Source organism: Macaca fascicularis, chromosome 20 (assembly GCF_037993035.2).
Source record: "Macaca fascicularis isolate 582-1 chromosome 20, T2T-MFA8v1.1".
In the NCBI taxonomy this organism is placed as follows: domain Eukaryota; kingdom Metazoa; phylum Chordata; class Mammalia; order Primates; family Cercopithecidae; genus Macaca; species Macaca fascicularis.
The window spans coordinates 9404684-9429868 of record NC_088394.1 but is presented as its reverse complement, the minus strand read 5'-3'; the positions used below and the strand labels follow the sequence as shown (position 1 = coordinate 9429868).

General features: G+C 50.0%; 1 protein-coding gene across 20 annotated transcripts; it reads right to left on the bottom strand.

Moving 5' to 3' along the window:
- METTL22 (methyltransferase 22, Kin17 lysine) lies at positions 1–24866 on the bottom strand. 20 transcript variants are annotated; one of them, XM_065537431.1, is made up of 13 exons: positions 24777–24866; positions 24289–24626; positions 23051–23146; positions 20753–21055; positions 17722–18102; positions 11807–11973; positions 11575–11719; positions 7399–7470; positions 5329–5382; positions 4315–4395; positions 3638–3740; positions 1486–1654; positions 1–111 (listed from the first exon to the last, which is right to left on the bottom strand). In XM_065537431.1, exons 4-13 carry the CDS (start codon positions 20883–20885, stop codon positions 76–78), a joined length of 1341 nt encoding a protein of 446 aa, XP_065393503.1. In that variant the 5' UTR covers positions 20886–21055; positions 23051–23146; positions 24289–24626; positions 24777–24866; the 3' UTR covers positions 1–75. The 20 variants fall into 20 exon arrangements, 14 of the variants coding, with proteins under 14 accessions (XP_065393503.1, XP_073883813.1, XP_065393504.1 ...); XM_074027712.1 differs by having other exon boundaries at positions 11807–11847; XM_065537432.1 differs by lacking the exon at positions 23051–23146.
- Between the last annotated feature and the right edge of the window lie 319 nt (positions 24867–25185).

The following is a 25185-nucleotide window of genomic DNA, read 5'->3' as shown; positions in this document are numbered from 1 at the left end:
TTTGGTGAGCTTCTGATTTTATTAGAAATATACTCTAAGAACAGTCGAGACGCCGCGCCTTGTGGAGGCGATGGGTCATGTTACTGGTTCTGCGATGATCTTCCAGAGCTCCTGCAGCAAACAGAGAAAAGGTTTCTGAAGCGCACATACAAGAGCATCACAATTTCATGAAGGAAAGTGATTCGCCAAGGAGAGCAGTTAAACAACACGCCAGCCATGGAGCAGGCGAGCTGGGGCAGGAGCGGGCGGGCGGCTTCCTCCTCTCTTTGTTGCTCTGGCTTGTTCTGTTTACTGTGGCAGAGGCTGGATGGATGAAGTCCCAGCATTAACAGAAGGGGCATCAGAGGATGTCACACAATCAGAAGAGACCAGAATAGCAGTGAGTCGCCACAATCTCTCCATTTTTGGGAAGAGCTTTATATACAGTTTTATTTTAGAGACAGGATCTCACGCTGTTGCCCAGGCTGGAGTGCAGTGGCACCATCACAGCTCGCTGCACCCTTGAACTTCTGGGCTCAAGCAATCCTCCCACCTCAGCCTCCAGAGTAGCTGGGACCACAGGTGTGCACCACCATGCGTGGCTAATTTTTTTTTTAAAATTTTTGTAGAGATCGGGTCTACGTTGCTCAGGCTGGTCTCGAACTCCTAGCCTCAAGCAACCCTCCGACCTTGGCCTCTCAGAGTGCTGGAATTACAGGTGGGAGCCACCACACTTGGCCTTTTTGGGACGTCTTAGGCATCATGTACTGGGTCTACTGATTAGTAAGAAGTGCGTGTTCTTGGTCACGTGACACTACTCTTAATGTTGCCCAGAAGTGGCAGAGCAATAAATACAAGATCCTCCTCGCACACAAAACCACACGAATTCCATGCTGCCCTTGCTGAGGACACGAGAGAAAGCGCGAGGGCGGCAGCTCCTCATGACTCCCTCTTCCTCCCTTATTCCTTAGAACTAGGCCCGGGTCTCCGAAGACACAGAGAAAGGGAGGCCACAGCCAAAAGGCAAACAGAACAAAAGAAGTTAATTCTCAGTCTTTGGACTCCAGTTCACAGAAAAGCCTGTTCAGTCCGAGAAGCCGGTGCACTTCCACAGTGAAGACGTGACCAGCGGCCACCACAGCGGGGCCCCTGCACCAAGGTCTGCTACCCACAAACTTCCCTCCACTGACTTCCTGTTCCCCAAACAACGTCTGCCTCAGTCTTGCCTCCCCTGGAGTCTGAACTGTCCATGGGGGAAAAACGTGCTCTAAAGTAGAAGATAAGGTTCACCCGAAGGCCCCTCTCCAGACATGGTGGCTGCTCCCCCAACAGGTTCCCCCATGATGTAGCTCCCCCAACAGGTTCCACTACAGATGGTGCCCGGCACGCAGGCTTCACCCCCTGCAGGACCTAGGGTGGAGCCTGTGCCTGGAGGCCTTGCTTCATCACTTCTTTGCCCCGGAGTCACCCACTTCACAATAAAGCAACTAATAAAGCTGGACCTACCAGCTGCTGGATGCGCTCGTAAACCAGGAGCTGCGGGAAGGAGGCCTCCACGGGCTCCACCACGAAGCGCAGCTTGCCATCTGCGAGCTGCTCCAGCGCACGCAGGCAGGAGCGGAAGTGATCGTAGGCTTCACATGTGACGTCCAAGTGTCTCAGTGTGAAGTTGAGCCTGCAAACCAGCCAGCCGACACACACATGGCCATCATCACTGGGAAGGGTTTTGCTGTTTCCGCCCATGTTGCTTTCCTGCCCCTCACTGATCTCATATCCCCTGGATGGGCTTTTACGGAGCACCTGTCTCATGCTGAGTGTCTGAGCGCAATTCCTTCCTACATCTGCACAATAGCCTGGGGGGTGGAAACAGCTAGCACTTTACAGATGTGGAAACTGAGGCTCAGAAAGCTGAAGTCACGTGCCCACAATGACACCGCTGGAAAGATCAAGACAGTCCTTGCCTCTGAGAAGCTAGAACTGGTATAAGAGGCAGATGCAGATCAACACTTGAGGATGGCCCTGCAGGTCCTGCCTGCACCCAGCACAGACTCTGGTGGCTGGAGCTGCGCGTAACTATCTGTGAAATGAATGAACAAGAGGCAGTGGCAGGGGGCGGTGCAGAGGACTCTGAGAGCGCAGAGGACAGACAGAAAACTGCTGGGAAGCGGGGGTCTGAGAGATTTCAGAGAGTGAGCGCCTTCAGAAACAGGTCTCCCAGCCCTGCCACTTGCCTTTCAAAAACTCAGTCTACAAGATGGTTTCACTTGAAATTCAAGCTCTTTGCCTTTTTCCCTTTTCTTTCCCATTTTTTTTTATTAAGAAAAATTCCAGACACGCAAAAGGAGTAAGAACAGTCTATGCTGGGCATGGTGGCTCCTGCCTGTAATCCCAGCACTTTGGGAGGCCGAGGTGGGCAGATCACGAGGTCAGGGGTTTGAGACCAGCCTGGCCAACATGGTGAAACCCTGTTTCTACTAAAAATACAAAAATTAGCCAGGCGTGGTGGTGGGCACCTGTAATCCCAGCTACTTGGGAGGCTGAGACAGGAGAATTGCTTGAACTTGGGAGGCGGAGCTTGTGCTGAGCCGAGATTGCACCACCGCACTCCAGCCTGGGCGACAGGGTGAGACTCCGCCTCAAAAAACAAAACAAAACAGTCTAATGAACCCATTACCAGCTTCAGCCACTGTCCACTTTCAGCCACTCTGCCACCTTGGCTCTTCCTGGGGCCCCCAACCTCCTCTGTGAAGCTGAAAATGTCAGTGTGTGTCTCAAAAAGATGGAGACCTTTTCAACTAAAGTTTAACAATCACCCTTTAACGTCAAATATTCAGTATTCAACTTTTCTCAACTGTCCTGATGTTTTTCCTTTACAGTTGATGAAATCACGATCCAAATGAGGTCTGTACACTGCTATTGCTCAGTGTGTGCCTCAAAGCAAGCCTCAGGATTACTGGTATCGGTAACGCTGCAGTCAATTCGCAGATACATAGAGCTTTGTACACAACCATGAGCGTGAATTTCCAGATGCTGAATTGCGGGGTGAGGAAGTCTGTTCAGTTTTATAGCTTTTGCTGTGGATTCCAAATGATTTTCAGAAAACTGTGGCATATTGTTAAGTATTGCAGGAGAATGTGTGTAGCTATCACAAGGTGGGCACTCAATACGTGGAACCTAACATTTTAGGATATTCAAGTGGAAATGTCTGGGAGAGGCTGTTGGGTGAGGAGCTGTCCGATTCAGCAAGAGAAAGAGACCTGGGGGAACTGAAGAGACAGACCAGACCGCACCACAGAGAGAACATTCAGGAAGAGAAGCTCTCGACAGTGTGTGCTGGACAAGCGTTGAGGCTCCAGTACAGCGGACATTCAAGTCCTTGTCTATCACTAGCTAGCTGTGCCCTGGGCAAGGCCCCTGGTGTTTCCCAGCCTTCCCCTCTTCATTGGTAAGATGGGACAGCAGTGCCTGCACATGGAGCTCGCATGCGGACTCAGTGCAGTAACGTACACAACGGATGAGCACACGCCTGGCACACAGCAGGTGCTCAATAAGTGGTGCTGAGTAACAGTCATGATGACACTGACAAGGACACAATTAGGAGGTGAGACTTCTGCCCACACTCGGGACACCAGCATGGTCCCCGTGATGCAAAGCTCACCTCTTCTCCACTGACAGAATGGCCGTGCAGGCATTTTTCAATCTGTGGGCGAGTCGGGAGAGGGTTTTAAATACAGCATCCGTCAAGTCGTCGTCGTAAAACACTGTGGGAAGCAAAAAGGCTGGCATTAGGGGAAAACACGCAAATATTAGAGAAATCGACTTTTCAGAGCGATCCGCACAGAGAGAATGCTTATCACCACGGAAAAGCAGCAGCTCCCAGAATGAAAACTGCAGACGTGGCCGGGCGCGGTGGCTCAAGCCTGTAATCCCAGAACTTTGGGAGGCCGACATGGGCGGATCATGAGGTCAGGAGTTCGAGACCATCCTGGCTAACACGGTGAAACCCTGTCTCTACTAAAAAATACAAAAAACTAGCCGGGTGAGGTGGCGGGCGCCTGTAGTCCCAGCTACTCGGGAGGCTGAGGCAGGAGAATGGCGTGAACCCGGGAGGCGGAGCTTGCAGTGAACTGAGATCCAGCCACTGCACTCCAGCCTGGGCGACAGAGCAAGACTCCGTCTCAAAAAAAAAAAAAAAAAAAAAAGAAAACTGCAGACGTGGTGGCACATCCCGGAAAGTCACCTCTAAAACTGAACTCCGGGGGGAGGTGAGGAGAGACTGCACTTGACTTCATGCTGTGACAAAGGATGTGTATGGTGAAGGAGAAATTTTCTTACCTTCGGCTGCAAACAGGATGGTGGTGTGATTGTACAAGTCAGAAATTTCCTCTTGTGACCAACTGAAGGGGACCTCGGGATCTAAGAAAGAACAAAAGCATGCTTTGTGCCCATTGCCTTCTCTCCTGGCTACCAACTCTCACTGGGACTGACTGAAAGGCACTTCAGGAGAAGAAACAGGGCTGGGGGTAGCTGGGTGCAGTGGGCACCGCCAGGCAGACCAGATTCCCTGCTTCAGGCCCACTGCTGCCCACGTGCAGTCACGGTGGAAGAGGTGCCTTTTCTGCTGAGTGTCTGCTCTAGCCAGCGAGTAGCAGGCGGATTTCAGCCTCACCCGCCGCCTTAGCCTGTGGCCCAGTACAGGACGTGATGTGCCTCATCTGCCTGCTGGGTGGCCCAGGAAAACGGCTTCAGTTTCGCACTCACAGAAAGGGTACAGTACTACTTCCTCACAGGACTACGGGGAGGGTCGAAAGGCCTACAGTGCGCAAAGTGCTAGGCAGGTGACCGGTACTTAAGGAATGACTTTCCCCATCTGCCATGTGACGGGAAAAAAAAGACATCTTTATACAAAGAAGGAGCAAGCACCCAGGTCTGAAGTAGTCTGTGTAAGAAATACGGGAAACTGTCCTACCCGGAGGGCTTCCTGGCACCACTGTTTGTTGGGAAATGGTTTGTGCCCAAGAGTCTGGCAGACTTGGGTCCATGCCCCTACCCTGCTGTGTACCAGCTGTGCCCACAGACAGTCTGCACTCACAATTCAGGGATTATCATGCTACCACACAGGGAAACCACAACACCTGAAGAACAAAATGAACATGTGCCCAGCAGGCAGCAGGCGCTTGGAGAATGACCGCTGATGCTCATCGGCCAATGCAGAGAACCTGCCATGTGTGGGTGGGACAGTGGCAGCAGCTGGGGCTACAGCTCCATCAAGGCTACTGTACCCTGGCACTGAGGTACTACAAAGAAATCACTGAATCATTCTGGGGGACGTCCGAGAGAAACACACACCTGTGCAGAGGTCGTCCTTCAGCCAGTCCAGTTCTTTGACCTTAACTACACCACCTGCAAAAACAAACAAAAAGAGAACCTTCCAAACTATAATCAGGAAAAAAAGATAAACTTTTACACTATATACCAAGATCCATCTATCCACCCATCCACCCTTCCTCTCACCCATCCATCTTTACAGCCCTTCCATCTTTACAGCCATCCATCCATCCATCCATCCACCCACCCACCCACCCGCCCATCTTCCAGCCCTTCCTTCTATCCATCCATCCATCCACCCACCCACCCATCTTCCTTCCCTCCCTCTCCCATCCATCTTCTCATCCTTCCTTCTATCCATCCATCCATACATACATCCGCCCACCCATCTTCTTGCCCTTCCTTCTACCCATCCATCCCTCCATCCACCCACCCACCCACCTGCCCATCTTCCAGCCCTTCCATCTATCCTTCCATCCATCCACCCACCCATTTTCCTTCCCTCCCTCCCTCCCATCTATCCATCCTCTCATCTGCCCATCTATCCATTCTTCTACCCTCCCACCCATCCACCCACCCATCCTTGTTATCCTCCTTCCCTCCTTCTCATCCATCATCCACCCTCTGTCCCTTCCCTCCATTCATCTGACCCATCTATCCATCCTTCTACCCTCCCACCCATCCACCCACCCATCCTTGTTATCCTCCTTCTCATCCATCATCCACCCTCTGTCCCTTCCCTCCATCCATCCGTCCATTCTTCCAGCATTTTTTGAGTGCTACGTGTCAGGGACTGTGCCAGACATAGGGAAAATAAAGATTTAAGAGTCATCTCCCCATCCTTGCAGACCAGCCCCCAGAGGAGACTGGCAGGTTAACCGACAACGGCAAGACTGTGGCTGAGTGGTTCAGAAGGATGAGGCAAATGCACAGGAGGAGAGAGAGGAACTCATGTCAGATGGCGGTTATCCGGCAAGGGCTTCCACCAGCGAGCTCCCTCCTTCCTCCCAGCTCTGCTGACTGCCTACTGTACCCTGAGCACTCAACAAATATTGTGACAGCGGAGAGCAAATGCAGACAGGGTACCTGCACCCACAGAGCTTGTAGTCCAGGGGGGAATGGAAAACACCAATAACTAGTCACACCAGCAGATGGTAAAATGCAATCGTGCAAGGTGTTCCTGGAGTCTGTTGGGGGCTCTAGCCTCAAATCTGGAGGTCTGGAGCCCTGAGCTTGATGAGGACTTGCCGGGAGGAGGGAGGGCAGAGCACTCAGGCGGAGGGAAGAGCAAGGGCAAAGGACTCAAGGGAAAGTGATTTGAAAATGAGGACGGCTGGGCTGGCGGGGTGGGGACTGCAGACAGGCAGGGGCCAGATCCCCCAGAAGATGAGACAAGCAACAGGAAACCACTGAAGGGCCTGAAGCCTGGGGGGCTGCACCGGAGGAGGAAAGGCTGCACTGACAGCCCCGTTAGGACGTAATTGTGTCACCCATCACACACACCCATCCCTGCAGGCTGTGCAGGGAACAGACAGCCAGGCAGATGGGGGTGGGGCCCATCCGGGCAGAGGGACTGGCCTGTGAGTGAGTCCTGGCGTGCTGGATGCAGGGCTGAAAAGGAGACTGTCAGGCGGAGGCAGGGAGAGCAGGCCGGGGCTGGGCCAGGGAGGCCTGGCCATTCAAGGAGCTGAGACTTCACCCCTCAGGTGATGATGCCCCTGGAAGGTTTTCAGCAGCAGGTGAAGGGGACAGGCCTGCATCTGAGAAAGGGCACTCTGGATGTTTCATGAGGACAGCCTGGACTGGTCAACTAAGGAGCTGGGGAGACCAGCTCGGGGGCCGCTGCCAGTGTCCGGGAGAGAAAGAGCTGGAGTAGGATGAGGCGGTGGATCTGGGAATGAGGAGGTGACCCAAGGAGCGTCCTCAATGCTCTGAAGCTCTCTGATGCCCATAAGATGCCTGCTCCCTTTACTCACCTGTTGCAAGGGACACAGGCGGAGCCCTGCCTCCCAATGTCATGGTCTTGGGTGTCTGTCCTACCTGCTAAACAGAGAAACCTCCCTCCCTGGCAGAAGACACTCTGGGCCTCACCTCCAGCGGCAGCCAGGTGGCTGTTGAGGGCAATGTTTCGCTGGCACATGGCCAAGAGATCTGCACCGACATCTGGAATGACAGAGGGCAAGCCATAAAGCGGCGGCCGTTACGACGCTTTTATCTCCACGTTTTTGCCTAGAGAGAGCCGTTTGTTATCAGCAGCACAACTGCAGAAATTAGAGAAACATTTCTCCTGCGTGTCTTACTGCCAAAATTAAATACGCTCACCTTAAGGCTCTTCTCATTGTCTTGTTCCCTAAATAAGAGATTCTCATCCTGATGGGGAGAGACAGTGTGCATTCCAGAGGGAAGGAGTATGAGCTCCCAACATCATCCGAGCATATGGACCATGCACGCACTTCCTTAGATCATCCTTTTCATGTTTATAACCATCCAGGAGCCGGGATCATGAATCCCATTGCACGAATTAAGTGACTTGAGCAACGTCACGTAGCTAGTGAGAGCAAGAGTTGGGATTTGAATCCAGATTTTTCTTTTTTTATTTTTTATTTTTATTTTTGAGATGGAGTCTTGCTCTGTCGCCCAGGCTAGAGTGCAGTGGCCCGATCTCAGCTCACTGCAAGCTCCGCCTCCCGAGTTCAGGCCATTCTCCTGCCTCAGCCTCCCAAGTAGCTGGGACTAAAGGCGCCCGCCACCTCGCCCGGCTAGTTTTTTTTTGTATTTTTTAGTAGAGACAGGGTTTCACCGTGTTAGCCAGGATGGTCTCGAACTCCTGACCTCGTGATCCGCCCGTCTCGGCCTTCCAAAGTGCTGGGATTACAGGCTTGAGCCACCACGCCCGGCCTGAATCCAGATTTTTCTAACTCCAAATTTAGGCTTGTTCTTTGACACCCTAGGAAAACCGACTGGACCAGTTTTCCGGTCAGAAAGGTTTTCTTACGATTCGTCAGAACACGGAACAGATTCAAACAGGCTGAGCCCACTCTCTTAGGCGCGATTCACTTTGCTCCCACCCAGATCTCCCTCCCAGACTCCTGCTACTCTGACAAGTGGGATTTCTCATCATTTCAAGAACTGACTTGTGGTACAGTGAATCCTCACTGGGGGAAGTAGTGCTTTACCAAAAATAAATTTCTGATTAGAAGAAAGTGCGTGTAGAAAGTACAGGATGTCTTGTTAATGACATTTGCTTGGTCCCCTGTGGGCGTGGACTCCCCCATCAACTGCAAACTCGCCGGGACTGGCGTCTGCACCCCAGGGGTCACACAGAGCCACGTAGGGGAGGAGCTCCCTGCTCGCAGAAGGGAGGGATCTGCCCTGTCTCCTGGGCCAAGAGAATACTGACACGTGCCTGACAGCACATGATGGGCTTAGCCTTTTTTGTGTGTGTGTGTGTTTTTTTTTTTTTAAACAGAGTTTCGCACTTGTTGCCCAAGCTGAAGTACTGTGGTGCAACCTTGGCTCACTGCAACCTCCACCTCCTGGGTTTAAGCAATTCTCCTGCCTCAGCCTCCCAAGTAGCTGGGATTATAGGCTCATGCCACCATGCCTGGCTAATTTTTTTTTTTTTTTTTTTTGGTATTTTTAGTACAGACGGGGGTTTCACCATGTTGGCCAAGCTGGTCTCAAACTCCTGACCTCAGGTGATCCACCTGCCTCGGCCTTTCAAAGTGCTGGGATTACACGCATTAGCCACCACGCCTGGCCAGGCTCAGCAGTTTTTAAACTTTTATGATAGTTTCTGTCAAAAGCTTTTAACCCATAAAACAGGTAAGAGAGAAGCAGCTCTGTGTGAGTGGGGAAGGAGCCCTGGTGCCCTGAGTGCGTTCTCCCCAGCATCCCTCGGCCAGCTCCTGCGAGCTCTGCTCCATGCAACACAATCTGAAACCCCACCATGTGACAAGGGCGTTGCCCTGTGAGCCAGCAGGTCCACTGGCCTTGGGTCTCGTCAGCAGCTCTGGGTGACCTTGGGCCAGCCTCAATCTGCCCATGTGGACAACAAAGATAGGAACCCTGGGCTCTGCCCAGCATCACTGTGAAGTTACAGCTAGGCACTGATGCATCTGAAAGGACTTTTCCAACTGGAACGTGGCATCTAAATGCAAGCTTTCTTCCCTATGCTGGTAAATCTCTCTTGGGGATAAGACTTCTTTATATCCTGCTATTAGGCACCAGGCACAAAGCAAAACTCTTGGACGCCTTGTCTCTGAGAAGCGCTCACTGATAATTTACATGACATTGTCAAGAAGCAGCCAATAGCGTGGCTGCACTGTGGACTCCTGACCAGTGGTTAACTCAGCATATTTGAAAACTGTGCCTCAGGGACTGGTGATCTCTAGCTTCTTCCTTCCTATCTCAGAAACAACAGCGTGTGCCAGGAAACGTTCACTAGGAAGCAATGACATGTAAACCACATCAGCGGATACCTCTTTCTGTCCAGCAGATATTAAAGATTTAAAATATAACAACAATGCTCACTTGATGAGATCACTACTCTCTTGTAAACCGGTATATTAGCTCTAAAGAAAGCACTCCGGCACGTCAGGAGTCTGGTTAACTTCACTGGCCGGTTTTGATCATTGTACTATGGTTGTGTGTGACATCACCATTGGGGAGCTGGAGGAAGGGCACATGGCACTTGCTGGATTATTTTAACAACTCCTTTATGAATCTGAAATTATTTCAAAATTAAATACTAAAAAAGAAATTAGTTGGCAACGTTCATTAAGAATAGTCTCACCCACTTCTAGGAACCCAGTGACAGGTTATTAGACAATGATACACAAAGATGTTCATTGCAATGTAACTAACACCGCCCACTCCTAGGAACCTAGGTGACAGATCATTAGACAATATACAAAGATGTTCATCACATCTTTGACAAATACAAAAAAACAAAACAAAAATCCCCATAGGAATGGCCAAAATGCTCAGCAGCAGGAGAAGGGTTATAAAAAAGATGAAACATTACCTGGTCATTACAAGTCATATACAATTTTTTTTGTTTGTTTTTGAGATGGAGTCTCACTCTGTTGCCCAGGCTAGAGTGCAGTGGTGCAATCTCAGCTCATTGCAACCTCTGCCTCCCAGGTTCAAGCCTCCCGAGTATCTGGGATTACAGGCACCCGCCACCACCACGCCTGGTTGATTTTTGTATTTTTAGTGCAGACAGGGTTTCACCATGTTGGCCTGGCTGTTCTCAAACTCCTGACCGCAGGTGATCTGCCTGCCTCAGTCTCCCAAAGTGCTGGGATTACAGACGTGAGCCACCATACCTGGCCTATATAATCATTTTTTAATGCCATGAGAAAATGCTGTTAAAATGTTCTCACTTATGAGTGGGAGCTAAACAATGGGTAAACATGGACATACTGAGTGGAATCACAGACACTGGGGACTCCAGAAGGTGACAGGGTGGGAGGGGTTGGGGATTAAAACTTCCCTATTGGGTACAATGTTTGCTATTTGAGTGGTGGGTCCACTAAAAGCCCAGATGTCATCGCTGTGTAATACAGAAATTTGCATTTGTACCCCCTAAATATATACAAATTTAAAAAAGAAAATGCCCTTAAAAAATGTTTTTCAACATTTTCAGCAGAATACAGTGCTGCTGCAGCTTGATTTCAGCTATCATTTGGAGGAGATTCTTACAACGTAAGCTCCCTGCGGGCAGTGCCTAGTCAGCTCCACTCACTGCAGGGCTTCCTGCATCTAGAAATGAGTGGCACACGGCAGGTGCCCCATAAGTTGCATATTGTTGATTCAATCTAGGGACTGTAAAATGATGAGTAATTTTTATTTGCTGTTTTAAAAATCTCCTACAAAGAATGGGCAAGGCTTCTATAACCAGGAACAAAATAATAAACTTGTTTTCAAAGCCTTCTAACAGGGTATATTCCTCCTGTTTTTTGGAGATATTTGCTCTTTCTCAGGGGTGGGGAGAGAGGTACTAGCAGAGGCACTAGGCACCTCCTGAAGGTGCCATCAGCCTGATAGCCATTGGGTGATGCTGCTGCCACGGAGTCGGTATTGCTGGGTCATTCTGATATCACTGAGAAAAAACGGAGAGTGGAGAGGGCCAGGGGACCAAAATGGCAAAATCAACAGCAGCTAACATCCAATTTCCAGTGCCTCTGCCTCTTTTTTTATACACTCAGTGCATGCTTTGTGAAGGTGACTACTTCCCTGCAGCCTGAGATGTCACCTCATTACCTGTACAATAAACGGTCCGTGCCGCAGTGGCTGCGATGATGCTCGCAAGCCCCGTGCCGGCCCCGAGCTCCAGCGCCGTGCATCCTCGGAAGAGGTCCTGTCGGAACAGGATGTAGTCCGCCAGGAGCAGGGCGCCCCGCCATACCTGGAGGGAAGAGGACAAAGAGCAACACACAGCGTGAGGCTCTGTAGAGACCGTCAGGATTACGGGAAGCGGACACGACCTACCCACCTGCTTGCCAACATCCTCCAGGGGCGTGGCCATGGTGTGCTCTGGATGGGACAGAAACCAAGAGAAATGCCCACTGTGAAATGGGGATGGACAGAAAACCACAAGACAGGACTGCACGGCAACCGCCAGCATGGTCAGACGTGCGCCAGAGGTTGAAATCAGGGGTTCTAGAGAGCAGCAGAAACACAGGCTGTGCTACTGGTTGAGAGGCGACTTTTGAGCACCACTCAGAGGCCAGGAGCTTTTTGCAATGGGGCTCACACTCTTTCATGTAACTGGGTATCTCTGCCCTACAGCCCAAGGCTAGGGAGGGTCACAATTAGGTTTTCACCCAATTTAATCACACACACATGCAGTGCACTACTTTTTTAATGACCAATAATTGCAAATTTACACTCATAATATATTTATTTATATACTACTAATAATCACAACTCATTCAAAAGTAATTTCTTATACTGAGAAACATACTTCATTTTTTTCCTATACTTAGAAATATACTTCTACATTAGAAGTTAACAAAATAAGTTTAAATTTACATCCTTTTTAAAAAAGTTGAAAAGAAGTATAAGTTAGTATAAGTATTCTCAAGTGCAAAATACAATATATTTTGTATTTATAATACATCCTAACAGGATCAAATTCTGGTGGATGGGCAAAGAGAATGGAAATATAAGATCAAGAAGAAAAGGAATGAAGCAAAACATTTTTTGTTGTTAAGTAAGAACTTGCTTCAAGTATTTTTAAGTGAGATGGTAATGGCTATCGCCAATTGCTCTGTCTGTCCCCAAACCAGTAGAGAAACCTACTGTGTAGGGTCCTCTTGGGCACCCGGACCACTGTTCTCTGAGGGTTCCTCCTGGGAAAATCTGGCCAAAGATTTCGGTCCTATGTACAGTTAGAATCTCATCTCTGAATAAAGTGACTAATGGATCGTCCACCAGCATCTTGGCTAGATTTGACATAGTGGCTTATAAGGCACTTTTAATAAAACATGTTCCTTTCAGAATGGCTTCAGATTGCTATGGCCTAACATGGAGTCCCCTGGTTTGAAACTGGAACAGAAATATACCTGCCGAGCCACCTGATGCCAAGTTCCTTCACTGAACCAACGTTCATTAGACAGATACGTTCTGTGAGCCAGCCCTGGGGCCATTGAGATTCTACTTGATTGGCTCACACCTATTTTAAGAGAAAGACACCGACTGAGGCTCAGCATTACTGTTTGTAAAGTTAATAGAAAAAAAAAGCACCTTCTCTGCATGAGGCACTGGGCTAAATGCTTTCTCAATTAATCCTCAAAATCGCCCAATGACAGGTTCGAGTGTTATCTTAAAGATGAAGAAAAGGTGGCTGGAGGAGGTTAGCAGGCTGTGTAGGTCACAGAGGGGGTGAGTGGCAGATGCAGGGTTCCAAGTCAGGTCGTCTGCAGTTTTCTGGCTCTCTCTGTTTTGAGACAGAGTCTCGCTCTGTCACCTAGGCTGAAGTGTGGCGGCACGGCCAAGGCTTACTGCAGCCTCCACCTCCCAGGCTCAAGTGACCCTGCCACCTAAGCCTGTTGAGTAGCTGGGACTACAGGTGCGTGCCTCCATGCCAGGCTAAATTCTTTTAGTTTTTGTAGAGGTAGGGTCTCATCATGTTGCCACGGCTGGTCTCAAACCCCTGGGCTCAAGGGATCCACTGCTTTGGCCTCCCGAAGGGGGATCATAGGTGTGAGCCACCGTGCCTGGCCTTTTCTGGCTCTTCAGCTTGCTTGGGGAAGGGAGATGTAGAATCTGAACCATGCTAGGGACATGGTTTAAAAGCTCGGGGCAGAGCCTCCAGGATGAAAGGCACAGGGACTTGCTAGGCAGGCTGAAGGCTTGTGTGCTTGTGCGTGGAGGGGAAGGGGTGTCTGTGGTCTACACCCCCGCCCCAGGCTCTCTGTGTCAGCACACCTGCCCAGTTCCTCTTCCCCAGTCCCACCCATGCCATCTCCTGGGTGTGGCTCGTAGCCTCCTCTCCTCTCCTCTCCCTCCATTGGCCTGGAAAAGCTTCCTCCTCGCCGTCTGCTCCCTAACCCCAGCTGTCCTAAGGGTTCCTGCTGCCAGGGGAACCCTCCCAGAGCGATCTCGGTCCTACGTGATTGGTCACTTCCTCCCAGGGGTCTCGTGGACATAAGGTCTGCCTCCCAGCTGTCCTCAAGGGGTGGCCAGCTTCCCTTGAGGGAGAATGAGGACTCTGAGGTCAGAGACCTGCATAAGAAGACAGTTTTGTCATCTCCTAGTTAGGTGACGAGTCACTTAACTTCTTGGAGACAGAGCCAGTTTCCTCTTCTGCGAAATGTACAAGTAGCCTCATCCCTCATTTCTAAGGCTGTAACAGGGTTTAACCAGATAGCGCTTCTGAGAGAGCGCAGGCTCGGCAAACATCTGAAAACCACTGAGGCGGTCAAGGCCCCTAGCCCTTGCACAGGTGGAGGTCACTGAAGCCCAGAGGCGGACATGACCAGCCCAAGGTCATAGTCCGAGAAAAAAACATCTAATTAGATCAAAATGTGTCGAGATGGCTGGGTACAGTGGCTCACATCTATAATCCCAATACTTTGGGAGGCTAAGGTGGGAGATCGCCTGAAGCCAGGAGTTTGAGACCAGCCTGGGTAACAAAGTGAGACCCATGTTTTTCTAAAGCCAAATAGAAATAAAAGAGGATTTAAAATGAAGTCGTTTGGGAGTCTGACCAAAAACTGACCTAAGATGTGCTTTCTGCTGATGTTGATGACACGAGAAAACACCAGGGCAAATTAACAAGGGGGAGAACGAAAGGCTCAGGGACGGATCAAAGGAAGAAGCGGATGCCGTGTGATTCCCTGGGACCAGAAGTAAAAAGCCAGAATGAATTCCCCAGGAAGCCGAGTGTGGTCATCCTCAAGGGCACTCTCCTTTCTTGTGTCTGACATCCTCGAGTCTGGAGTGCAGCGATTCCGAGGTCTACCCGACCCCTGCCCTGTTTCAGGCTATTGCTAGTGTTTGAACGGGTAAATACGCTTCTTCATGACTCATTGGATAGTCAGAGATCACAACAAATACCCAGTACGCCTGCCCTGGGCTGGGCCCAGTCCAGTCCAGGCAGCTGCGTAGGGGTAAGGAAGGAGGATTCAGTCCAGGGGTGGAAGCCCAGGTGACTTAGGGACCTCCCTATCCAGGGCCATCTTGTGGCTCCCACTCCCATGAAAAGTCAGAGTTTATATATATTTAAATAATTCCAAAGGTATCATGAGAACATAAAAGGCCAGCCTGAGGAACTATCCCCATGAGAAACTCTAGGGCTAGCAATGGGATGAGACAGTGTTAGAATCTCACCTGTCCTTACCAGATTCTAGAATTACACTTTACCTCATTTGCAAACTGGGTCCTGAGACCTGCAGGAACCTAGACTCTTCATCAGCCAGTCTTCCTCCTCCCAGCTTGGGCCAATCCCCAGGACGAGGCTCACATTTATGGAACACTGAATCCGTGCTAGGCACTATGCCAAGAGCTTTGTATGTGCCATCTCTTAATTCCTCACAACTCAAGGAGGTTGTACCCGTTGTACAGACAAGAAAACTGAGCTCAGAGAGGCTAAGCGACTTGCCCAATTCTCCAGCAGGAAGGCATGGGACTCAGAATCTGATGGCCTGAGTTCTAGCCCTGCCTCTCTCGAGTTCTCTTGGGGTCTCAGTTTATCTCTACAATGGGGGAAGTGAACATAATTTCCTTAGAATCCGGGGTCTGTGGATTCCTAGCAGATCCCTGGATAAACTTTTTAAGGTTTTGTCAATCCCTTGGAATAGTTAAGAAAACACGTTTTTCTTTTTCTTTAGAAAAACCAGTTCCTCAAATGGGTATCTAACTTGAAGAAAATGGGCTGATTTATGGGTCAGAGGAAGAGGGTAGTGAGGAAAACGACGTCTGTTTACCATCTGCTCTGCCCAGGCCCTGCTCCTGGCGCTCACGGGGCATGTTTCACTAAATTATCACTAAAATCCAGGGAGAGTGGTCCCCCTGACCCCATGTGGTTCTGAGTGGGTAAGACACTTGTCTCTGGTTACCTGGCTTGTGAAGATGGAGCTGGGCTCAAAATCCAGCCCTGCAGGATTAGATCGAGTTTTGCAGATGAAAGCGATCTAGCCAGTTTGAAATAATCACGAGTTACCACCTACGTTCATGCGTTAGCTACCTTTCCACTCTCCTCCCTCAGGGCAGGTAGGGAGCTACTGACAGCTGAAAATGTGAACATCCAGGTGTACAGACAAGGGGGCCTCACCATGAGGTCACCGGAACAGGGCAGGCGGGGAAGCTGGTCATAGGCTGGCCCCTTCTTGAGGGACTTTGTTCTTAGCTCACATGATGGTAAATTTCCAGAACATTCACTAGAGACACAACATTGACTGTGGAGTAACTGACAGGTTTGCTCCCCAGCTCGGGGAGGCTAATAACAGTGAGCGCTCAGAGGGAAATGAGCCATCATCGGCCGCCCTGAGAAGCAGGACTTTCCAAGCCTCTTTCGAATGCTCCGCCCTAATGGTGTGGAATGAGAGCACAGGCTGTGGCGTCAGACAGACCTGGGTACAAGTCTCAGCTCTGCCACTGATGAGCTGTGTGACCCTAGGCAAGTTCCTCAACCTTGCTGAGCCTCAGTCTCTTCCTCTGTGAAATGGGAATACTTATCCCTACCTGCAGAGGCCATGAGGGCAGAGGTCACCCATGGGATACATGGAGCAGGGTTCTGGCGTGAGTTCCATGTTGCCCTCTCTGGGACAGTCTAGAACAGAGGCTGCCTGGTACCACTGTGCAGGCGCTCAGTAACGTTTGCTGAGCAGATAGATACAGAGCTGCTGTTCTGTCTGTTTTTCAGAGTGACCCACTGACCGCCATTCTCTGACCAAGGCCAGTGCTGGGGGAGGCCCTTCCCTGGGAACTCAGACACCACCAGGGACTCTGGATCTCAATGAACAGCTTCAAATCACAGATCTGCTCCCCAAATGAGCAGCACCAGGGGGAGGCAAAGCCCTGGTGTGGACACTGCATGGATCTGAAGCTCGCTTACCACCACCAAGCTGCATGGCACTAGGCCTGTCACTTCCTCATCCGTGCACCCGCTCAGGCGGGGCTGTACAGACTAAGCCACTCGAAACTAGTGAAGATATCCAAAACACAATAGGTGCTTAACCAGCACCGATTCCTGGCCTAGTTCCCTACCGGTCCTGGTGTTTCTATAGTGCCAGGTCCCTAGATTTCAAATCCTAGAGTCACCAAACCCCTCTGCTCTGCCCCAATACCTGGGTAGCAGTTCCTCTTTCATCCCACCTCTGAGTATCTGTCCAAACCTCTCCCCTGTCCCACTTTTCCCGCCACTTCATCACCTCCTCTTTCTTGCCTGGCTTCTAGCTCCCAGCTCCCAGTCCATCTGACTGGTCCATGCCCCATTCATTTTCATTTACATCCCTCTCCCTCTGCCACACTCCAGCTCCAGAACCTCCCATAGCTCCCTACTGCCAGCCCAGCCAGGCCAAGCCTGTCCCACACCCTCAACATGCTGAGTTAGAGCGGAGCACAGATGCGGGAGGCAGCAGCAGGGAGGCTTCCTGGAGAAGGTGTGGCTGAGCTGGAAACTGTACGGCAATGGGGAACATGTTAAGGGAGCAGAGGCTGGGGACAAGCACTCTAGGAAGGAGGCACAGTACAGAGGAGAAAGCGCACAGGGTGAGGCTGTGGGGGTGTGAGCCGTAGGAGTGACTGGGGTTGTAGAGAGCTTCCCCAGTCTCACCCGAGCTGGTTCTCATAACCTGTGCTGCCTGGCCCTGCAGAGTCAACACGCAGATCATACTGAACCCTGAGCAGCGACACTGTGGAGTCACCTTGGTGACAGGTGGGCCACACCACACCTCTATTTACCTATTCTGATGATATCGTGGGGGCTGCCTTGTGCTTCCTCTCCCAGGATGTCGTCTTCTTCCTGTGCTAGAATCATGGGATGTACCTTGTCTCTCGGAGGCCCTGCTGGGTTGGGATCAGAGGCGGCTCGTGGTCTTCTCACCACGTCTAAATCCCCATCCTCATCCAGCTGAGCTTCAGCCGCTTCCCGGCCGGTGGTGTCAGCCCCGGCCTGGAGGGAGAAACCCTCATTACTGTGGCCACTTCCTGGAGGGGACCCTGTGCTGCCTGTCTCGGCAGAAGGAGGCTCCTTGGTGTGAACATCTCCGTGATCGCCACCCTTGGCCCCTGAATCTGTCCAAGAGTCTTGGCTCCATAGAAGCTTGAATTGGGACAGGAAAACTGAAAGGCAAGACAAAACGCAAAATGAGAATTCCAAGATGTTTTCTTTTCTACCTTCTTCTTCGAGAATAGCAGTTTACCAACAGGAAAGATTTGTAAAGGCCAGGTAGAGATATACTAATGCCAGCAGAAAAGGGCCACTTGATTCAGATGGGACCACCACCAGCTGGGAGGCGGGGGCCACCACCAAGAGCAGCCCCCATTTCCTGAGAACCTATGAGGCACTCGGCTCGTATCATCTCATTCTATCTCCACAGTCGCTGTGAAGACAGCATGATCAGCTTCATCTTACAGACCCAGAAACTGAGGCTTAGAGGAGTGAGCTGACCCAGGGCACACAACTTTCAGGAATGAGCTCAGGGGCCTCTCCTCTAAGCTCCCACAGTGGCCCGGGCTTATGCCAGTTTTTGGATCTGTTCCATCATCCATCCATTCATCACTGAACACTCACTATGTGCCAAGTACCATGCTAGGTGCTGGGGGTACAGAGCAGAATTTGATATGTTAGGGCCTTACATTTTAGGAGTGAAGTCGGGGAGCAAACATTAAGCAAGTAAACAAGATAATTACAGGCTGTGTTAATTACCAGGGATATAGTAAGACTGAATTCTGTGTGACACAGATGTGGCAAACATATAAGGCAGGGGTGAGCACACTTTGCCCATAACAGGTTAGATGAAAAAGTTTTTCGGCTGGGCATGGTGGCTCACACCTGTAATTCTAGCACTTTGGGAGGCCGAGACAGGCAGATTTCTTGAGCCTAGGAATTCGAGACCAGCCTGGGCAACATGGTAAAACCCCTTCTCTACAAAAAAATGATCTGGGTGTGGTGGCATGTGCCTATAGTCCCAGCTACTTAGGAGGCTGAGGTGGGAGGATCACCTGAGCCTGGGGAGGTCAAGGCTATAGTGAGTCAAGACTGCACCACTGCACTCCAGCTTGGGTGACAGAATGAGACCCTGTCTCATAAAATGTATCTATTTTCAAGCTTTGTGGGCCCCATGATCTTTGTTGCAACTCCTCAACTCTGCCGTTATAGCACAAAAGCAGCTGTAAAAACACGTAAATGAATGGGCATAGCTGTGGCTTCATAAAACTATTTATAAAAATAGCTGCAGGCCAGATTTGGCTCACAGGCTGCAGTTTGTATACCTCTGGTATAATGTACCATCCAAATTAGGGCAGGAGGGCAATGAGAATTATTAATAATCACACCTTAGCAAGCTAATACAGGGTAGTTGGAGTTAGGGATGGTGGCCAGGGATGGGTTGTCGGCGAAGATGATACTTGAGGAACCAGGGATGGGAGGAAAGCAGGTGTTTCCTCCCTGGCCTTGTATCTTATGGTTGCTTCCCTCCCCTCCCTGTGTTTGAGGGACAGAAAGAAACTGACAGTGGCTACAGAAGAGCAAGGGAGAGTGACATAAGGGTAGGCACACAAGCAGAGGCTGGGCCAGGCTGACCTCTCAGACCAAGCTGAGGAGCCTGGATATTATTCTGAGAGCAATGCAAAGCCCCTGGAGGTCTAATTCAGGAAGCGCTGTGATTTGATCTGCATTTTCAAAAGATGTCCTTGGCTGCTGCAGAGATTAAGTGGGGAGGGTGTGCAGCAGTGAATTCAGTGGGAGAAGACAGAGGCAGCCAGGCAAGCAACAGAGGTGGCTGGACTAGGGTAAAGGGAGTGGGGATAAAAAGTAGAGGACAGGGCTGGATGCAGTGGCTCACACCTGTAATCCCAGCACTCTGGGAGGCCGGGGTGGGAGGATCACCTGAGGTTAGAAGTTAGAGACCAGCCTGACCAACATGGTGAAACCCTGTCTGTACTAAAAATACAAGAATTCGCTGGGCGTGGTGGCAGGTGCCTGTAATCCCAGCTACTTGGGAGGCCGAGGCAGGAGAGGTGCTCGAATCCAGGAGATGGAGGTTGTAGTGAGCCGAGGTCGCACCCCTGCACTCCCCACTGGGCGACAGAGCGAGATTCCGTCTCAAAAAAAAAGAGCAGAGGGGACAGATGGAGCCCCAGCACTCTGTCCCCCCACTGGACCCTGGGCTTGCTGACGGCAAAGTTTGGCTCATTCCTATCTGCATTCGTAGCATCAAGTCCTGGGCCAGGCGCACAATAGGTGCTCAGGAAAGCACAGGAGTTTGCTTAATGAAAGTGGGGGGGCAGCAGCTTGCCTGTAATCCCAGGGACTCAAGAGGCTAAGGTGGAAGGGTTGCTTCAGGCCTGGAGCTCAAAACCAGCCTGGGCAACATAGCAAGACTCCATCTCTACAAAATAAAAATCAGCCAGGTGTGGTGATGTGAGCCTGTAGTCCCAGCTACTCCAGAGGCAGGGGAAGGAGGATCACTTGAGTACAGGAGTTTGAGGCTGCAGTGAGCCATGACTGTGCCACTGCACTCCAGACTGGGTAACAGAGTGAGACCGTCTTTAAAAAAAAACAAACAAAACAAAGCAAAACAAACCCCCCCCCACAAAAATTGCAGAGTACAAGGTTTAAAAACAAATTATAATAAAGAAAAAAAAGGCACTTAAGAAGTGGTCTAACAGTTACATAATCCAGTCTTCCCAGTGTTTTCCCCAAAAAGATGAGTATGAGAAAGCAGAAAACAAAATAGGATCCGCAGGGCACCTGGGCCCAGGACCTTACCTGGCTGCCCCACGCTGTTCAGCCGTACCATGAGGTGTCTATGATTTGGGGTGTAGAGGTGGACGTCTGACAGTACAGTGTCGCTTCTAAAGGTGACCTCGTCCATGGCTACAGCAGGAGCCAGCTGCACCATGGCCCAGGCTCCACCTTAGTCCTAGGACAGGAGCCCCTCAGAGGTGAGAACGGGTCCTTAGCATGGCAGGTCCCAGAGAAGATACTGCAGACAGGCTCAAGCTGGCAGCTAGCAGTTTTGCATCACCCTGGGAGAAGGTCTCAGAGGCTTGGCCAGGGAAGAGAATCCAGCTGGAAATTAATTGTGTTATTTTGTTTATATTCATTATATTCATTTCACTCATTATATTCATTCATATATTCATTTTCATAGTAACCTTTTATTTACAGCAAGGGACATGCGTTTCCATTTATAAAGTTTCCTTTCCCTTCTTATTTTTTTCAACTTTTACAAAAAATTTCAAACAGTAAAGATATAGGGGAATATCATAACCATAGAACTACTGCTTAGATTCAGTGATCGTCACCATTTTGCCACATGTGCCTGCCCTCTCTGGTTTCTTCTCCTTGAGCTGAGAGTACACTGCAGACATCATGACATTTTCCCCCTAAATTCTTTAATGTCTGTCCCCTAAGAGCATTTCCCTATATAACCATAAGACCATTAACAAATCTAATTAATAATTCCCTAATAGCATTTAAAGTCAATTTCCTCCACCTGTCTCCCAAAGGTCTTTGAGGCTTTCCCCACCCCCAAACTAGTATCCAATCACAATTTACACTTTGCATTTAGTTGTTATGGCCCTTTACTCTTCCTTTTTAATTCTAGAAGCTGTTATCTTCTGTCCCCATATCATTTGTTGTTATAAAGCTTTCCTATTTTAAACTATGTTTTATTTTTAAACATTTCTTTTTAGAGACGGGGGCTTGCTCTGTTGCCCAGGCTGGAGCACGGTGTGCAATCGCGGCTCACTGCAGTCTCAAACTTCTGGGTTCACACGATCCTCCTACCTCAACCTCCCCAGTAGTTAGGATGGCAGCTATGCCACCATGCTTGGCATTAAATTTTTTTTTTTTTGGAGAGACGAGGGTCTCACTATGTTTCCCGGGCTGGTCTCAAATCCTTGGACTCAAGCAATCCTCTCACCTCAGCTTCCCAAAGTCCTGGGGTTACAGGCGTGAGCTATCATGTCTGGCCTAAAGCTCTGCTACTGAATTTAAAAAGGTGAATGGAATTAGCTGGGTGCGGTGGAGAACGCCGGTAGTCCCAGCTACTTGGGGGGCTGAGGTGGGAGGATCACCTGAGTCCAAAAGGCGGGCGTTGCAGTGAGCCGAGAATGCGCCACTGCAGTCTGTAGTCCAGCCAGGGTGACAGAGCAAGACCCTCTCTCAAAAACAAATTAAAAAAAAAAAAAAGTGAGAGGATTTAAAGGAAAAGTAATTAAGGGAATCACTACACAGGTGATACACAGATACAGAAAAATTATGCAGGTGATACATTAATAACTAAAACTTGGAAAACCATGGTTGAGGCAAAGTTGTCAAAAACAGGGGGGATCTCCCTCCAAACACGTTTCATCTCGTGGAAAAGTATCATCAAACAGCAGTAGTCTCATGGGCTTTCAAACTGGACAGACCAGGTGGGGATCCCTGGTCTCTCACCTCCTAGCCATGTGATCTCAAGAAAATACTTCACCTCTCTGCATCTGTTTCTTCAGCCACAATCTCATGCCGTGTTACTGGGTGGGTAAAGTGCTGGGCAGAGTCCTGGGCTCACAGTAGGTGTTAATAAAACACCAGCAACCTCCTTGTCCTGGGGTTGGTTTCAGGTATTTGACCCAAACCTGCCTGTAACCCCTGACTGCCTACAGAAGCTGTTCCTACCTGGGTAGATGTGTTCCCTAGGCATGTCATGAAATCTCGCCAGGCCCCCGTTTCTTCAACTGCAAAAAGAGGTCATCATGACTCAGGGTGTCCTAACTATCCCAGTACACTGCCGGAGTTCCTACATTTAAGTGCTTGCTGTGGAGTAGCAAAAGCTGTACCAACAAAAAATTTTCTAGGAAAAAGATGATTCCTTATTGGTCTCCATGCTAGCTTTCCCACTCAACACTATAAAGCCATCAAAATGCAAGTGGGTTGTGAAGAAAGTCTGTGAATCTGGCAAATCAATGCAGAATTTCATGGTGTCATTGAAAGTGCTGGACCTTCAGGCAAACACTGTTAATCAATGGGATTGGCAAAATTAGATCAGATTCCAGAAGAGAAAATACAGCTTATACCTACCACTTATTTCAAAGGCAGATCAAGCTCTCTCAGGACTTAGAGATGTCCTGGGGGAAAACTGAGAACTTTCACATATAGTTTCTGTTTTTAATATTGCTGTAAAAATAAAAAATCAAAAGCCATTTCTTTGAAAATGGAACCAAAGGATGCTATTTCTTTTTTCGCCACAGTGCATTTTTTTTTTCCCGAGACAGAGTCTCACTCTGTTGCTCACGTTAGAGTGCAGTGGTGCCATCTCAGCTCACTACAACCTCCGCCCCCTGGGCTCAAGTGATCCTACCTCAGTGTCCCGAGTAACTGGGACTACAGGCACACATCACCATGCCCAGCTAATTTTTGTATTTTTAGTAGAGATAGGGTTTTGCCACGTTGGCCAGGCTAGTCTTGAACTCCTGACCTCAGGTGATCTATCTTCCTTGGCCTCCCAAAGTGCTGGGATCACAGGCATGAGCCACCACACATGGCCTATAGTGCAATTTTGTTGGAAAACTTACATCCCAGAAAAATCACTGTTCTTTGCTTTTTCCAAAAGTGAGCATAACATTACACACTAAATTTTAAGTATAGACAAAAAAGAAACTCTAATTCTTAATCTCTAATTGAATTTTCCATTTTTAAATTCAATCCAACCGGGCTTCCCAAGAAATGCACACTGCAATGTAAGTCCCAGGTGAAGGAGACTCCCTTTAAGTGGTTTTCCCTAGAATCAGCTCTGTGGGAATAAGAAGGCCCTCTTGAACCTACCTCAGGGCCTGTGTGAGGAGTAAATGAGACAACGATCACTTTTAGGGCTCACGACATATAGTAAACGTTCAATAAGCAACAATAGTAAGTACTATCATTATAGCAATATGATGATTAAAGCGAATGCTGGGAAGAAAGAAAAAAGGTAACAGTTTCTCTAGTCAGGAAAAGTCTCCCTCCAGGAATGCAGGGTCTGTATGCATTTGGGGCTCCTCTCTTCACTGGGCAGAGCTGAGAAAGGAGCCCCAGGTTGCAGATGGGGACCCGCCCCGCCACCTCTCCATAGGGCTGCAAGCTCATCCCTGCAGCAGGAGCTAACGTGTTCTTGGCTCTTCTAAGGCTCTGGGGACTAGACTGAGACGCTGCCTAGACTGAGACGCTGTCAGCCTTCCTCTCCTATAGGTCCCCAGTCAGTTGTCCCAAATAAGCAGTTTGCTGGGATCACGGTGTTGAAATAACTTCCCTCCTCTTTCTTTCTGATAAGTGCAACTCACTCAACAATCAGGAATTTGGCGCGATCCCATAACGATTTAGGCCAGGAGCTGGATAACGGAGGGTAGGGTGTGAACGCCTGTGTTGGGGATGGGTAAAACGTAGCCTGGCCACGGCGCGCAGAGTCTTAGTGAGGGGCTCCGGGGACGTCCCTCGTGGGGCTCCTCGTCCTCTTTGTCTTGTCGCCTTCCTAACGCCACCCTTGTGGGTTAACTATTGCCCTCTCAAAAGACAGTCACAGGTCGGGCACTGCCCTCCCTTCCTAATCTTGAACCGAAGGAGAGGTGCCTGGACCCAGGACGGAAACTCAGGTGAGGACGTGGATTTCTTCCCCCAACACCTGTGTTCAGAAGGGGAAACAGGCTAAGAGTGGGGTCGGGCCTCAGGGATCTGGGCCTCAGATCCGTGGGAGCTCGGATTTCAAAGTAGGCTCGGCGCCAGGAGGTTCCCTGCACCCTACCCTGTCCCGCCTCTTCTCCCAGTCACTTACCCGCCGCGGGGCTCAGCCTGGGGTCCCATCCGACCCTGCTGTCGGTCGGTGGGACTCAGGCGGCCGCCATAACAGGCGGTCTGCGCAGGCGCGGCCCCGCCCCCGCGTGCAACCATCTGACCGCAGCGCACCGTGGCTCCACCTACCTGCCCGGGCCGCGCATGCGTGCGGGGGTTGCCGGCAGTGTAGGCTTCACTCTGGTCGCAGGTGAGACGTGTTTGCTGAGGGGACCCGCCTAGGTGGGAACATCTCCTCACATGTGTGGCCAAACTCATTCCTCTAAAGGAGTTAAATAGGAGTTAAATAACTCGCCCAGCTACTAAATGGTAAAGCCTGGATTCACCCGGGGTGTGGGATCCAGAGCCTGTGCTATTTAACCAGCATGCTACTGCATTTATTATCACGAGTG